The sequence below is a fragment of the Schistocerca gregaria genome, chromosome 1, assembly GCF_023897955.1.
Source record: "Schistocerca gregaria isolate iqSchGreg1 chromosome 1, iqSchGreg1.2, whole genome shotgun sequence".
In the NCBI taxonomy this organism is placed as follows: domain Eukaryota; kingdom Metazoa; phylum Arthropoda; class Insecta; order Orthoptera; family Acrididae; genus Schistocerca; species Schistocerca gregaria.
Genome location: NC_064920.1, coordinates 910,541,235 through 910,558,272, shown reverse-complemented (window position 1 = coordinate 910,558,272; position 17,038 = coordinate 910,541,235). Strand labels below are relative to the sequence as shown.

The 17,038-nt window shown below is 39.2% G+C and overlaps 1 protein-coding gene across 10 annotated transcripts in view; it reads right to left on the bottom strand.

Moving 5' to 3' along the window:
- LOC126275021 (GATOR complex protein Iml1) overlaps nt 1–17,038 on the bottom strand; it is a 520,849-nt gene that overhangs the window by 30,233 nt on the left and 473,578 nt on the right. For all 10 annotated transcript variants that reach the window (XM_049977169.1, XM_049977163.1, XM_049977164.1 and 7 more), the window contains one exon: nt 2,317–2,516. In XM_049977169.1, coding sequence (XP_049833126.1) covers nt 2,317–2,516 — 200 coding nt within the window. The remainder of the gene's footprint in view (nt 1–2,316; nt 2,517–17,038) is intronic.

The following is a 17,038-nucleotide window of genomic DNA, read 5'->3' as shown; positions in this document are numbered from 1 at the left end:
TAGTAGTTTATTTCGACTCTGGTAGTCTCAACCTATGGATTTCGCTAGTAATTATTACAATGCTCATCATTTGCAAACCCAATCAACCGCATAATCAGACAACGGTTGGCATTCATCCATTCGGCTTTACTCCGCTCAGCTCATAGAGCCCCTGTTGTCTGCAGGAAAGTTTATTTCTAGATGCAACAAGGATTCCCCTGACAGACATCATGTACATTATGCACGCATTCACAAATCCTTCAGATATCAACTTTGAATGTGTTCAAAAAGCGACAGGGGTGTGTTTCAAAGTCATATGAATAACCGATAGACCAATGTGCACTGGATGCTAGGTGCTTTGTGAAACAAGGTTTTTTGCCCTCAAGAATATGAATTTGTCCTCCCCCCCCCCCCCCCCCCCCTCCCCCAGCAGCTTGGGCACATCATCAGTAAAATTTTTCCCGGTAGCATCTAAATGCTTGTGTGACTGCTTACACAACCAACAGCCACATTTCTGCAGCCAGAAGTGGGAGAAGGCACTACTCAACTGCACATGTGCACGATCCCGCACCTAACTGCTATATTGAAACAATAAACCTAATGTAAACAGTTGTGACGTCACACTCATCAGAGGCAATTTCTTGTTATGAAGCATTGCATAGTCCTCCTTTGACACATTTTGCTGTTACTTGTATGGGCACTGTGTTTTGTTGTTGTGTATGGCACATTCCTTTGCAATTTAAGTTTCATTTTCATTTTTTCTCTAGTTCATGTTTTATTGCTTCAGTATTAATCTGCAGTAGCGGGCTACAGTACTACCCTTTGTTAGAGTATCGGTTCTTACCAGACAAAATTGCAAAAATTTAACTGAAAACAAAAACAATTAAAAATTCCTGGAATTCTAAAAAATTCCTGGGTTTTTCCCGGTTTTCTCCCGGATGAAAGAACTCCCGGGTTTTTCCCGGATCTCCCGGTTGTCCCGGGTTGGATACACCCTATACAATAATGTGTTCACTATGCTGTTCACAGTAGCTTACCTGTGCTCCTATTTTTTATTCATTATTAAGCTTACTCCTCCATTACCTGTATTTGATTTTGTATCTGTAACCCCATATTCACCTAACCAGAAGTCTTGTTCCTCCTGCCATCAAACTTCACTAAATCCCACTATATCTAACTTTAATCTACCCATTTCCCTTTTTAAATTTTCAAACCTACCTGCCCAATTAATGGATCTGAAATTCCACACTCTGATCCACAGAATGCCAGTTTTGTTTCTCCTGATATCGACGTCCTCTTGAGTAGTCCCCACCCAGAGATCTGAACAGAGGACTATTTTACCTCCGGAATATGTTACCCAATAGGATACCATCATCATTTAACCATACAGTAAAACTGCATGCTGTACGTCATATATTAGCTCCAAAAACTAAACACACATTGTTCATAGTCAATGTTTGCTACCTCGTGTTCTCTTCCGTTCCCTCTAGTAAAAATGGTTCTACCCATATACAAACAAATGGTAGTGAATTTTCTGCAAATTCTCACTCACACACGTTCACTTCCATTCACTCCTCAGTAAACAAGGCTTTAGGTGTTTAAAATCGTTGTCTGTGAACTCTGGATAATTTTGCTATGTGGTGCTGCACAAGTGATTTGCTGAGTCGTGTGCTTGGTGGGCAGGGCAGTACAAACCGCTGTTATAAGCTGTTCTTCGTGCAACAAAAATGTATAACTTCAACATTTTTTACAAAATACTTGCAGTACCTTTTAGCAGCAAAAATTTTTGCTGCATATTTCTTTTGTTGCCTTCTTCCTGGGTAAAAAAAAAAAAAAAAAACCGGAGCCGGTTTCGACATATCTTATTGAACCATTCTCTCGTGAGAACAATAAACAGCAGTTACAGCATCTACAATATGTTACATCATCTGTAATTCATTTCAATGTTTGTATTTTCTAACCAACAGCACAATACTCAGGTGTCATGTAAATGTACTTTATGAAATTTAAAGCATTTCACATACACTGGATCAGTAAAGTACCTTAAATACTAACTTTTATAGCACTTAGCCTTTATATGAACAGGTTTCACAGTCATTCTACAAGTTTTTCACTTTCTATCACTTTTTATATGTAATTTCTCTACCAACCATTCAGTGACAGGAGATATGCAAAATTCTGTTGTGTTGAAATATTGATACAGCTCTCACACGTAAATAGAGTAAAAACTACTGTTACTATCCATGTTCAAGCTACAAATATAAAATTATTTTATGGAGAACATACAAAAAATTTCACTTCCTCACATAAAGCACTGAAAACAAAGGATGTGTTTACCTGACAATGTTGTGAAGGTATCAGTATAAAAACATTTCCGGTAACATGAACATATATATTATGATGAGATACACCACCACTGTCTGTTGCTAGTGAGTTATTGTTGTGGCCTTCACTCGCACAGTGTATGAAGCCAAATCTTTCAATTATAGATTCTTGGAAGAGAAATAATCTCTGTTTCCATGTCTCCACAGGGTATTCTACAAAGAGAAAGTAAGTGTCTTTCAGTCATATCCAGTCCATGAAAATTCGCGAACAAACAACTTAAATATAGTAGTAATATTAGTAGTAGTGACAATTATTACTGTTATTTATTGCTAGTGAACCAAGCAATCTTCTCAACTGCTAAATATGTATGGTAGTTGGATCTACTTCCTAATCTGGTCTCTGTCCATTATTCTCCTCCTCCCCTCTCTCTCTACCCATTTCCTTCTTCCCCCCCTCTATGTTCATCCCCCCCCCCCCCCCCTATGACCACCTCCTCTTTCCTCCCTCTCTCTCTCTCTGACTCTGAGCCTTGTTTATTGGTGTTGCAAAGGAAATCTTGATTGGAAATTGAAGTCGTTCAAAGTGAATAGGTTAATGGGTTGGGATCATTAATGTATGAGAGTATATGCGAGAACTGCCCAGTTGCTGTTACTGTAAAGATAATAGCTTCAATGACAGTATTTTGTAGGGTTTTAACTCTCAAAAAGTGAGGATTAGAAAGTTGTGGATGATTTAGACTCCATAATAGCATTAAAATCGTGAGCCAGTAAGCCATAAATGTAAGTTTTCTGTTAAAACCATAAGTAAGGAGTAAAATGAAACAGTACATTGTTGTGTGTGCACATGTTATATAAGGAGAAGGAATATGTAGAGGATAAATAATTTTTAATGGTTTAAATGCCCTGATATTATAGTTAAAACTGACTGAGAGATCGGAAACCAAACCACATATTTTTACAGCATAGAAATGCCCCCCCCCCCCCCCCCCCCTACCAGTCAGTTTATTTGAATGAAATCAATTATGAACTTTCCATGACTTGTTGTTGCCAACAACATTTGCTTATTGTATCTGAAATAAATTTATATACTACACATATTTAAGTATATATAGTCTAATAAAATAGAAAGAAACTTCCACATGGGAAAAATATATTAAAAACAAAGATTCCAAGACTTACCAAGCGGGAAAACGCCGGCAGACAGGCACAAGAACAAAACACACAAACACACACACAGAATTACTAGCTTTCGCAACCAATGGTTGCTTCTTCAGGAAGGAGAGGGAAAGACGAAAGGATGTGGGTTTTAAGGGAGAGGGTAAGGAGTCATTCGAATCCCGGGAGCGGAAAGACTTCCCTTAGGGGGAAAAAAAGGACAGGTGTACACTCGCGCGCGCGCACACACACACACACACACACACACACACACACACACACACACACACACACACACATATATCCATCCGCACATACACAGACACAAGCTTGTAGTAATATACAAAGTAGGTCCAACATTAAATTTTCAGTTTTGAAATATTAGTACTAGTCTAGTACTGTATTAGTTATTTTCAAATATTTAAATATTTTTAGGGTGTAAGACCCAATTAAATCCGAATATTTACATACTTTTGACTGAAAGTATTAGGCATACTGTATTAATTTTATTAACCGTATTAAAGCATTAACTTTGAGATACTGTTTTTATTTAATGAACCCTGAGCCTTATTCAGAGTAAGCTTAAATGAGCTATTTCACTTACTAATCAAAGTGCTATTACTGTGCAACATCAATATTTTATGTTTTATTCTTTTAATAATAGTTTAGGACTTATTTAAATATAATTTCAGTCTTTTCAGAGCTGTATATTCACTTTTCTGTATTAGTCTATAAGCTTGATTATTACTGTAAATTAAATTAGCTTTTTACCAAAATACCGCGCGTGTTTGTTTTGTTTCTTTTTTCAAAGCCAAAAAATGTGCCAGGCTTGTCAAGTTTCCCGGAGTGGTGAGTTATCGAGAGTCTAGTTTTTGGGGCTCTAATGTTGATCATATGCTTAAAAAAAAACTTTAAAACTCGCTATTTTTCATCTAAAATTTAGAAAATTCGTGGAGCAAGACCCCCAGTATGGGCCTCCCCATTATTTTTTATAAGTCGGCACCCATGTTATGGGGTAACATGTTTTACTTCAAGTTTTGTCCTAGTGCACACATTGCTCTTTGCTCTTGTTAGGCATGGTTTTTTTTATTAATAAGGTGCACAAGCAAGGTCTTGGTTTTTATCTTGTTCACTTAGATATTGACTGAAGTAGGAAGTCGTTGCAGGTTCTTCAGGATTTACCCAACGTTCTAAAAGACAGACTTAGTGTTACTAGCAAAATGGAGTATAAGATACATCTGGAAGATGATGTATCTGTTAGGCAAGCTCCTAATACATTATCCTCTTCCAATATAAAATCCCTTGGGGGAATAATCAATGGTATGATTTGTGAAGGGTTTATTAGGCAGTGCACCTCCCCTTATGTCCCTCCTGTCTTCTCAGTTCCCAAAATGCAGGGAAGTGATTACACAGCTGTTGTTGATTATACGCTTCTCAATGAAAAGGTCATCTTAGTGTCTGCTCCTTAACCGGATCGACACAGTTGTTTTACTTGGTTTTTGGGGGTGCATTATTCTACTGTTTTAGATCTGAACCAAGCTTATTACCAGATACTCTTAACTGAAAACTGCAAACATGTAACCATCTTCTGTACCAATTGGAATCTTTACGAGTTTAATCATGTTCCATTCGGTCTTTACACTTGGGCTGCAGTATTGTCTTGTTTGTTAGCTAATGTGTTTGGAGACATAGAATTTAAGTATGTCTACAACTACTTGGACAATGTTGTTGACTGCAGTGCAAGCTTTGATAAAGATTTGTTTCATCTTCTGCAAGTGTTACTTTGTTCTAGAGAGGCAGGTCTTACTGTCAAATCATATAAGATAAACGTGGCTAGATTGTAGGTCTCCTTTTTCGTTCGTTTAGTTTTAGTTGAGGGAATCAGAATAGATCAAAAGCGTAAGTATGATCTGCATGACTCTCCACTACCTAAGAATAACAAGGGCAAAGCCAGGGTTATTGATATGGCCAATCTTTTTTTTTGAAATTCTTACCTAATTTTGCTAAGCTAGCTGCTCCCCTCAATAATTTGTGTATGAAAGGAGAAGTTTTTGTTTGGAGTGAAAGCCAACAAGCCACCCTTGAAGCCATTGAGGAAGCTCTGGCTAAGCCTTGTGTTTAAGAAAATCCTAATTTTGAGCTTCCATTTATCATTCAAACTAACACTTCAATATCAGGTGTGGCCACTATACTTTTGCAGGAGTTTGAGGGACAAAGATGTTCTATAACTTGTGCCTCGAGATGATTATCACCTGCCCAATTAACATATTTGGTGTATGAATGGAAGCCCTCACTGTTCTCTTCATCCGAGAGAAGTTCAAATTTTATTTAGAGCATAGAGAGTTTCAGGTATTAAATTGGGTTATGGGACGACCCAGAAATACAGGAAGAATCACCCATTTGGCTGTCCATATATCTGTATTTAAGTTCTGAGTTAGGCACTTTAAAGGCACTGACAATCAACTCACCGATGCCCTTAGCATAAGGGCAGGTGTTGACAGACAATCCCTGGGGCTAATAAGGGTCAGTTTTAAGATGCTGAATGCAGTTCTGAAAACAAAATCTTATGAACTCCTTAGAGACAAATGTTGGAATATTGTCACTAATCAAGCTCTTAAGTGGACCAAAAACAGAAAATATCTTTGTTAGATGTTGAATGGTCAAGCCAGCAGTGACCTGCAAAGATGACCAGCCATAGGATCACATCATTACCAGTTTCTCTGGTCACTGGCCCTGGTGTGTTCTCAGTACCATCAGCAGATTACAGAAAATAACCATGGACATCATACTGACACCAGCATTAATTGCCCATCGTCACAGCCACCAAAAGCATCACCCACTGATTTGACACACACATCAAGCCAAACTTACGGCCAACAGAAGAATCAACAGCACTACCAACTCCAAATCCTTCACTGGTCACCAGTTAACGGCTGCCAGCAGCATACGAGATTTTCACATCCTCAGATGTGAAAATGCTAGACTCTCCACCATGACTCTTCATAATCATGCCCTGGGGCATGTAATCCATCTCCTATACTGACTTCATCAGTGGAAACATCTCAGTGAGCACTGACAAATGTCTGCTATCACTGCTGTAGGTGGCATCACTTTGTCCACAGAGCCACAGTAGGGAGTCTTCCCAGTAATACTTAGCATCTACAAGGAAGTATAGTCCTTTATCTCATTCTCTCACAGGAGAGTAGGCATTGACCTTAGAGAAAATCAGCCGCATCAGCGACATCAGTTTGACAGTGTTAGCATTAAATATAGGTTGGTAGCACAGAACACACACTGTGGCTGCCAGCTACACTACTAGAATACCTTATAACTGCTATCCATGTCCAAGCTCAGGATATTCTGACTGAACAATCCTACTTCATATCTGAAAACTAACAGAACAAATCAACACAAAAGATGCCATTTCTGACAAGGAACTCTCCACACCACCAACATCTTGTCTTATTTAACTACACCTTGTTTTTTAAAACAACCTTAATGGCCAAAAGCTTTAATTGTGTGAATCTTTTTATTGTGCCTATCGCGACTCAGCATCTCCGCTATATGGTGAGTAGCAACTTTACTTCTCTGATATTGTTAATTTCTAATATATAATTTATTTTTCATCTCTAGTTGCATATTTTCTAGATACACGACTAGTTTCAATCTCTCTGGATCAACTTCAGATCCAAGAATGAAGTAAAAAAAAAAGAAAAGTATTGTACATAAATGAAGAATTTAACTATGTTGTTGAGACAGCAATCCTAAGTTTGTGTGTCAGAACCAGGCACTGTTTTAAACTAGAGGGGAGGGGAGGGAGGTGAGAGGAGGGAAGGGAGAAGAGGAGAGAGGAGAGAGTGGGACTGAAGAGGGGGAAATAAGGCAGGGAGGGAGAGTGGTAGGGCCATCATGAGCGTCTGGTGAACATTCTAATATTGAATCACTCTCTTGGAACCATTGTTATGCATTTGGATGTGCTACACAATGAACCTAAGAGACACCCCCTGACAATGCTAGAAGAAACTGAGATTTTTACATGCTGTTTACAAGAGCTTGGCAACACATTAAACCAGCAGAATGACTTTATCAACAGTGCATTTTATGAAACTTTGAAGACTTCTTTCAGTTGTCCACCATGACGCAGTTCACATATGAGGAACAGCTCCATTCACCAAGAAGATACAGCAGCAGCAAGTCGACTTGCACACCATGCTAGCAGCAAGCTGGCACGGAGACTGACTTCTGAACATATTGTGGAACTGTTTGTCACACAGTTCCACCAAGCAGAAGCAAAAGCAGTCAACATGCATTGTTCTAAACTCTTAACATTTTAATGATAATTTGTACATAATTTTCCTTTTTCAATTTTACGTTAAGTTACTGCAATGTTTTACCGGATGTATTCTGGTATGCTCATGAGGTCCTCCCCATTTGTTCTATACTCTTCATATTTTAACAATTTCTTTACATCATTTTACTTTTTCAATTTTTAGCATAAGACTTACTTTTTACACAAGTTATAATAATGTTTTACCAAATGTAAATTTGTTAGACTCATGATATCTGTACCACTACCCCTCCCCCTGTCCCACTTCTTTCTCCTTGGGCAATTCCCTCACTCCACTTTTCTCCCTCCCACTCTTCCCCAACTCCCACCCTTCCATTCATCACTTACCAGTTTGAAACATGGACCATAGCTGCATACCACAGTACACTGATGTGTGGTTCTGACACAGATATGAAGGGTTGCCAGCTAAACTACATAAGTAAATTCCACAATTAAGTACAATACTTTTACATTTTTTGTAAAATAACACACAGTACATGTTACTCTTTACTTTGTTTTTACATCTGAATATGATGCAGGGAGATCAAAACTAGTCCTGTATTTTCAAAAAATGTGCAACTGGGACTGAAAAATAAATGATATATTAGAATTCTTTTAAATTTCAATAGAGTTGCTGTCCTCTCACAACAAATATGTCAGCTATAGTGACAGCTTGGTTTGTTTCATCACGTGGTGCTTAGGCTCCACTGGAGACATCAAATTCTGCTGGTGGCAACACAAGACATCCCGGAATGTTCATATGATTGTAACTGGGTGACTTATCTTCACAGAAATTCAGTACAGTATCCACCACAAATTTAAGTTCACACAGAATGTGTATTTTTAGCCAACATGAATTAGTTGGAATAGAAGTGGAATGAATGCAATTTTTAAAATATTTTAGAATATATTAACTATAAAGGGGAAATTACAATGATGCCAGTAATTGAAAATATGTTGAAAGTATCATAGACCATCTGATTATGTTAGTAATGTGACAAATGTTTATTTCCTTCATTTTTTAAGACTGCAGAAATGGAACATCAGTATTATTTTAGGAGCGGGCTTACTGATCAAGTACTCCCTGTGACAGTATTGTATGTTACTCAAAATAACAAGTGTGAAGTGTATAATTTTATGGAAGAATAACTTCTGCTTTTTTTAGTATAGGGAAATTGTTCACTGACTGAGACGGGAAAGGATTTTTTTTTGAGAAAAATGTTTGGGGCAATGAGAATGGAAAAAACCTGGAGAATAAGGAAAATGCAGAATTACAGACACTTTTTGAACAGATGAATATTATAGTGAAAATCAAGCAGGGAACAAGAAGATGGGATAGTCATGTACAGAAAATGTCAGAAACTTGTTAAGAAAGTTTGAGGGGAGAAGAAGAAGAGGCAGATCCAGGAAAAGGTGGTTTGAAGATATGGAGGAGAACCTTAAAGAAATGGGTGTCAGGAATTAGAGAAGGTAAAATGTAGTGTTGACCAGTAAGTATGTACATAAGTAAGTAAATTCTACACTGAAAGAAAATTTCAGGCTCAACATTTGCAGGAAATGTGCAGAATGAAGTTGTAAAGTGTGTCTAATATAAGGATGATATATGGGCTCAAAGGGAAGAATCAAAAGCACCTCTGTTAAACTTAAACTGCGAAGAAGCACAGTGCTTGAACAAAAATATGGAAGCACCATAAGAAAACCATGCTTGAGCATGGATATAGATGCTAGTCAAGCCTGAAGGTTGCACTATTGTATTTGACCACAAATGGGCAGGAATTTGAGCTATATTCTCCATATGTTGTGCTTGTGTCATGGCAGAACCATGTTCTGTTAGGATGTGTCTAATATTTTGACTTCCCTTTTTAAAAAATGAGGGGGTCATAAAGTTGTGATTTGCATAGCAATTTCCAATTATATTTATAAGAAATGGTAATTACATTGTTTCACTCAGTAAATAACTTCTTCAGTTTTGTGATACTTTGACCTTTCATGTAAAATTCACAGCAAGCTGTCTTCTTTCAAGAAGTGTGTTCTTATAATTATTCCTGTCTCTACTTGCACTCTAAGGATAAGAACATACTGTAACTACTGTTAACTTTTTAATGCCACTTCTAGAAGTTTTTAAACTAGCAATACTCATTTGTCTCCTCTTTCTTTTTCCTGAAACAAATAGATTTTTCCACTTGCAAAATCTGGATATTCAGAACCACAGCTAGTAAATGGAAGAAAAGAGTGGCAACAACCACTCGCATGAGTAACTTCATTGGAACTGGTCAAGATATGCTGCCTATGAACTCCGAACTGTGTGTGATGTTCTATTATGGGGTTCTGCTAAGAAGCAGAGTGAACAGAATGCCAGAAATTGAACAGCAGTGACTCTTGCAAAGGTTATTTATCCAAAAAAATTTGAAAAATGGGGCATATCAAAAACCGGTTTTGTGGTGCCAAATTTAAATTTGAGAGTTACAGTCCTGAAGAAGACACAAGAAAACTGTGAAAGGCCAAAAACTTATCACTTTCCAGAGAAAAACTGGAGGTAAAAGAGGCTTTCATAGCAATGTCAGACAAGCTCTCTGACACAATCAGTTGTATGTGTGAGATTAAGCCATTTTCAGAATTTCAGGTCCATTCCAGGAGAAGTTGAATGTAAACATGAAGTGCGCATATTCTACTAATGTTCCATTGTTATGAAGATCCCTGTCAAAGAATCGGTGTTTATTAAAGATTAAAGAGAGAATGTTGGGTCTGTTGGACAGCATCAAATTGTGTTACCAGATCTACCTGCACACAAAAAACAAATTAAAAAGCAGAAGAGGCAATAAGGGGAACTAAGGAGAAGTTATGAAAAGAAGAAAAGGAAGGAAAGTTAACATCACAACTAAATGAAATTCCATTCTCCGAAGAAGACCTGCCGTCTGTGTCACGTCTGCTGTGAAGAGAGCTACGTTAATTTAAGTATTAACTGTATTTTTCTTACTTGTCACTTCTTCCATGTGTTTTTGCTTTTAGAAAGCTTTAATTGTCGAGTGCTAGTAATAGTGTTCCATAGGTTTCGTGTTTGTTTTGAATACAGTCAGAGAGAGTCCCTTTAGTCATCCATAGTGCCAGTAGTGTCAGTGTCATCTTAACTGCCATCTGCGTCACGTCTGCTGTGCAGCGAGCTACGTTAATTTAAGTATTAACTGTATTTTTCTTACTTGTCACTGTTTTTTCCGTGTGTTTTTGCTTTTAGGAAGCCTCAATTGTCGAGTGCTAGTAATAGTGTCCCATAGATTTCGTGTTTGTTTTGAATACAGTCAGAGAGAGTCCCTTTAGTCAGCCATAGTGCCAGTAGTGCTAATGTTTGTTTTGAATACAGTCCAGAGACAGGTAGTGCTATTTTCATTGTTTTCTACAAGAAGTGGCTAGCTATCACAGTTTAGTCAACTATCAGCCGCCTTTAGTGAATTAGCAGTCTAGTTAAAAGTTGATTAACTCTCTAAGTAAATTGATTTCTTAGGATGGATAGGATGTGATACTGCTGTGTACGGACACAGGAGGAGCTGACCACCGTTCGCAAACAGCTGAACGTGTTGATGGCCGCGGTCAGCTGTCTTCAGGCTGCTGCCTCTGAGTGTAGCAGCAGTGGGGAGTCTGGTGCGTCGCATGGTACACCTCAGGTGTTACATGCTTCACCCACTGTCCCTGCTGTCGAGACATCTTCGCGCGTACCGGGCGCGGTTGGGCCACTCTCTCCCCAAGGGGAGTGGCGGGTTCAGCGGCGCACGAGGCGGAGGGTCAATGTACAGGCTGGCCGTGTGGCATCGCTCACTCTGCCTGTGAGTGGACATCTGGCCGCTCCTTCAGCAAGGTCCGAGCAGGCACACGAGGGGAGGGGTTTATTAGTGATTGGGAGCTCCAACATTAGGCGGGTGATGGAGCCCCTTAGGGAAATAATAGAAAGGTCGAGGAAGAAGGCCAGTGTTCACACAGTCTGCTTGCTGGGGGTCTCATCCGAGATGTGGAGGAGGTCCTGCCAGTGGCGACAGAGAGCACTGAGTGCACCTGACTGCAAATTGTTGCTCCTGCCGTGTGGATTCAGAGGTCATCCTCAGTTCACACAGGCGATTGGCGGAGTTGGTGAAGACGGAAAGCCTCACTCGCGGGGTGGAATCTGAGCTAACTATTTGTAGTATCGTTCCCAGAACCGATCGCGGTCCTCTGATTTGGAGCCTTAAGGCTTAAACCAGAGGCTCAGACGATTCTGCAGAGATCTGGGGTGCAAATTTCTCGACCTCTGCTATCGTGTGGGGAAATGTAGGGTCCCCCTGAACAGGCGAGGTGTGCACTACATGTAGGAAGCGGCTACAAGTGTAGCAGAGTACGAGTGGAGTGCACATATGGGTTTTTTAGATTAGAGAATTCCCTCCCTAGGACTGACAAGACGCCTCCTGAGACGCGGCAAGGTAGCAGTAGACAAAATGCAACAGGGAATAACAATGTTAATCTGCTAATAGTAAACTGCAGGAGTGTCTATAGAAAGGTCCCAGAACTGCTCTCATTAATAAACGGTCACAATGCCCACATAGTACTAGGGACAGAAAGTTGGCTGAAACCAGATGTAAACAGTGATGAAATTCTATACTCAGACTGGAATGTATACTGCAGAGACAGACTGGACTGTGAAGGGGGGAGGTGTGTTTATAGCGATAAGAAGTGCAATAGTATCGAAGGAAATTGACGGAGATCCGAAATGTGAAATAATTTGGGTGAAGGTCACGGTTAAAGCAGGCTCAGACATGGTAGTTGGATGTCTCTATAGGCCCCCTGGCTCAGCAGCTGTTGTGGCTGAGCACCTGAAGGATAATTTGGAAAATATTTTGAGTAGATTTCCCCACCATATTACAGTTCTGGGTGGAGATTTTAATTTGCCGGATATAGACTGGGAGGCTCAAACATTCATAACGGGTGGCAGGGACAAAGAATCCAGTGAAAACTACCTTGAGAAGTTAAACAGAGAACCGACTCTTGGCAATAACATATTAGACCTTCTGGTGACAAACAGACCTGAACTATTTGAAACAGTTAACGCAGAACAGGGGATCAGCGATCATAAAGTGGTTACTCCATTGATAATTTCAGCTGTAAATAGACATATTAAAAAAGGTAGGAAGATTTGTCTGGTTAGCAAAATTGACAAAAAACAGATTTCAGAGTACCTGATGACTCAACACAAAAGTTTTTTCTCAAGTACAGATAGTGTTGAGGATCAGTGGACAAAGTTCAAAACCATCGTACAATATGTGTTAGATGAGAATGTGCCAAGTAAGATAATAAGAGATGAAAAAGAGCCACCATGGTACAACAACCAAGTTAGAAAACTGCTGCGGAAGCAAAGGGAACTTCACAGCAAACATAAACATTGGAAGTTCACTGAGGCTTTTTGCGGATGATGCTGTGGTATATCGAGATGTTGTTAGAATGGAAAATTGTACTGAAATGCAGGAGGATCTGCAGCGAATTGACGCATGGTGCAGGGAATGGCAATTGAATCTCAATGTAGACAAGTGTAATGTGCTGTGAATACATAGAAAGAAAGAGCCCTTATCATTTAGCTACAATATAGCAGGTCAGCAACTGGAAGCAGTTAACTCCATAAATTATCTGGGAGTACACATTAGGAGTGATTTAAAATGGAATGATCATATAAAGTTGATCGTCAGTAAATCAGATTCCAGACTGAGAGTCATTGGAAGAATCCTAAGGAAATGCAATCCGACAACAAAGGAAGTAGGTTACAGTATACTTGTTCGCCCAATGCTTGAATACTGCTCAGCAGTGTGGGATCCATACCAGGTTGGGTTGATAGAAGAGAGAGAGAGAGAAGATCCAACGGAGAGCAGCACGCTTCGTTACAGGATCATTTATTAATCGCAAAAGCATTACAGAGATGATAGATAAACTCCAGTGGAAGACTCTGCAGGAGAGACACTCAGTAGCTCGGTACGGGCTTTTGTTGAAGTTTCGAGAACATATCTTCACCAAGGAGTCAAGCAATATATTGCGAAGAGACCATGAGGATAAAATCAGAGAGATCAGAGCCCACACAGAGGCATACCAACAATCCTTCTTTCCATGAACAATACGAGACTGGAATAGAAGGGAGAGCCGATAGAGGTACTCAAGGTACGCTCTGCCACACACCGTCAGGTGGCTTGCAGAGTATGGATGTAGATGTAGATGTAGATGTAGATGTAGAAGATGAGGAGACAACAGATGAAAATCCTTTGCAGGTACCAAGTGATGATTTTGATGTAACTTCTACTTCAAGTATAAATCAGTGTAATGTATTACAGTTGCACAATGTTGCATAACTCAAGTCATCTGTTTCCAGGTATGGTGAAAGAAGAGTATTACACCATTTACAGTAAGCCTGGTGGAAAGTATCTGTGCCATTTTACTCTAGAGGAAGACTTAACAAAAATGAAACCTGGTGAAGTTATTGTTAAGCATCTTGTGTATTTTTTAAATAAAAGCAACACTGATAAAAGTTTGCAGACTATTGGTGGTAACTCAAGTAATTTTGACACTGGTTGGAAAGGAGGAGTCATGTGTTGGGTTGAGACAAAGTTGAATAGTAAACTCATAGTTGGTCTGTTCTCCTCATATTAATGAGCCACCTTTGTGCCACCTGATCCAACATTTGGATTGGAAAAATGCTTATTAGTGAAACATGAAATCAGTCCCTCATTTGTTGGAATAGCCTTTCCAGATCCTTTGGTTCCACTTAGTGACAATTTTGCCAAAAATCTCTCTACAAATCACTTTTATGGTTACAGGACAACTCATGCTATGAGGGCAGGTGCTCTTCCAAATAATCTGGCATCATTAGAAATTGATCCTGGAGGCTCACGAGTTTCAAAATATGATCTTAAAGGTAACACATTGGGACATTACATCTGCTTATTGAATATATTGCTGACGTTTACTATCCCAGCTGGATTACAATAAAATTGAAATTCTATTGGGTGGAATGGACCCCAACACATTTTTTTATCAATCCCAGAAGAAGGCAGTAGCAGATATTGTTTTGCCAACAATTCAATGTTCACCATGGTTTTCATGTAGTGAAATGGTGCTTCAACCACTTTTATACTCAGAAGACCAAGAAGAAAAGACAGCAGGGGCGCAGAAGATAACTAAATTGAGGAATGAAGAGAATGATACACCAGGAGATCGACCTGTTTGGTCTAGGAAAATACCTGCAATAAACCCAAATGCAACTTCACTTTTGAAACTGACAGAATGGTCAGAAAAAGTATATGAAACTCCACTTAATTGTGAGCTCAAAATATGAAAGAAGAAAGTTTGTTCAAGACACAGGGCAAGTTAAACAGTTCCATGTCAGGGATAGTCCATACAGTAACAGAGTAACAGAAGCTTGTGGCAAAATGTATACTCATGACAAACGAGATAGACACATTAGAAGCCAGGGGCCAGGATCCAAGCAGAAGTATGCTGCCTAGGAATTTACTGAAACAAGATTCGATGAATATTGTCGGTTGAAGCTTTTTACATTTTCTGCAATGTGTTTTCAGTGTTTGATAATAGAAACCGAACATAAAGAAAATTGTTTGTGTTCATTAAACCACTATTTGTGCAAATTTTGGAGGAGTTTACATGCCCTTCTGTCAGAATTTTCAATACACATTTCAATCAAAAGCAAATTTACCAAGCTAAATGTATACCATTAAAGAAAAACCTTTTAATTTACGATATCACACATCAAAACGCACATTTTTGATACCCCCTCATCCACAAAAATTATGAAATCTTACTTTTGCCCTCTAAAATGACACACCCTAGTGTTCTGTGTAGTTGTGAGTGCCATATGTCAGAGTTCAGCGAATTCCAATGTGGTTAAATTGTTGGTGCTCGTACAGCGAGTGCTTCTGTAACCAAGATAGCCAAAGTGTTCCGTGTTTCAAGAGATTTATATCACATAAAGGGAAAGCAGAAAAACATTATCAACTAAGTCACAACATGGATGAAAGAGTATGCTTAGTGATCATGACGAACAGTCTGAAAAGGACTGTGAATGAGAGGAAGATAGCTGCAAAAGACACCGCAGAAGTTAATGTCATACTCGTAAACCCTGTCAGCACCAAACCAACATGAAGGGAGCTCCGGGAGGGGATTGCACGGTGAGCTGGAATTTCAAAACCACTCATCATTGATGCAAATGCCCTTAACAGGAAAACATGGTGCCAAAACCACTAATCATGGACTAAGAAGAATGTCATTTGGTTTGATGAGTGTTGTTTCACACTGTTTCCAATGTCTAGCCACGTTTATAACCCAAGAGTGAAATACAGCAGGGGTCGGTGATGATTTGGACAGCCATATTATGGTACTCTACTAGGTCGCAATGCTGCCAAGGATTATGTGACCATTTTGTCAGATTGGTTCCATCCACTGTTGGAATATTTGTTATCCAATGGTGATTCTGTGTTTCAAGGTGACAGGGCCCCTGTTCACACAGTGTGCTTTATCCAGGACTTACTTTATGAGTTGGTGTGTCTCCCCTGTCCACCACAATCATCAGAATCCAATATTACTGAGCCTTGAAGAGAAGAGTGCATGATCACTATTCACTTCCATCATTGTAATCTTAACTTGCCACTATTTTGCAAGAAGACTGGTATAAGATTCCCTTGAAAACCAAAATAGGACCTGTATTTCCCTTCTGAGGTGACTGGAAGTTTTCCTACAACTTTTTATGCACAGTAATGTGCTGTGAATCGGAGATTTCCATATTTTTTCTCACCACCTGTATTGTCATTAAATCCAGTGGAATGTTAAATTTAATTCCCACTTCAAAGTTAAACCATGTAAAATGATTGAGAAGAAATCTCAGATGGTGGTGGTGGTGGTGGTGAGGGTGGTGGTGGTGGCGGCCATGAGTTGATGTGTAATAGCCCATACAGTGACACACTCAGGTAAGCAAGAAAGGTAACTGGCCCATAAACTGTTTTGATGCTCAAACTTTAAATTATGTAATTTTCAGTGCAATAGGGTCTAAAGCTCAGATGAAGTTTTTCAATGAGTTCATGATGTCTTCAGCTGCCATTCTCTTTATTTCACGTAGAATTGTACAATTTTGGCCTTAGGCCATTTTCAAGTATTTTATGGATGAAAATATGAGTGAGACAATTCATAAGTTGTTTTGGGTGCAATGTGTAACACTCTATGCTGTAGCATCCATGTACCAGAA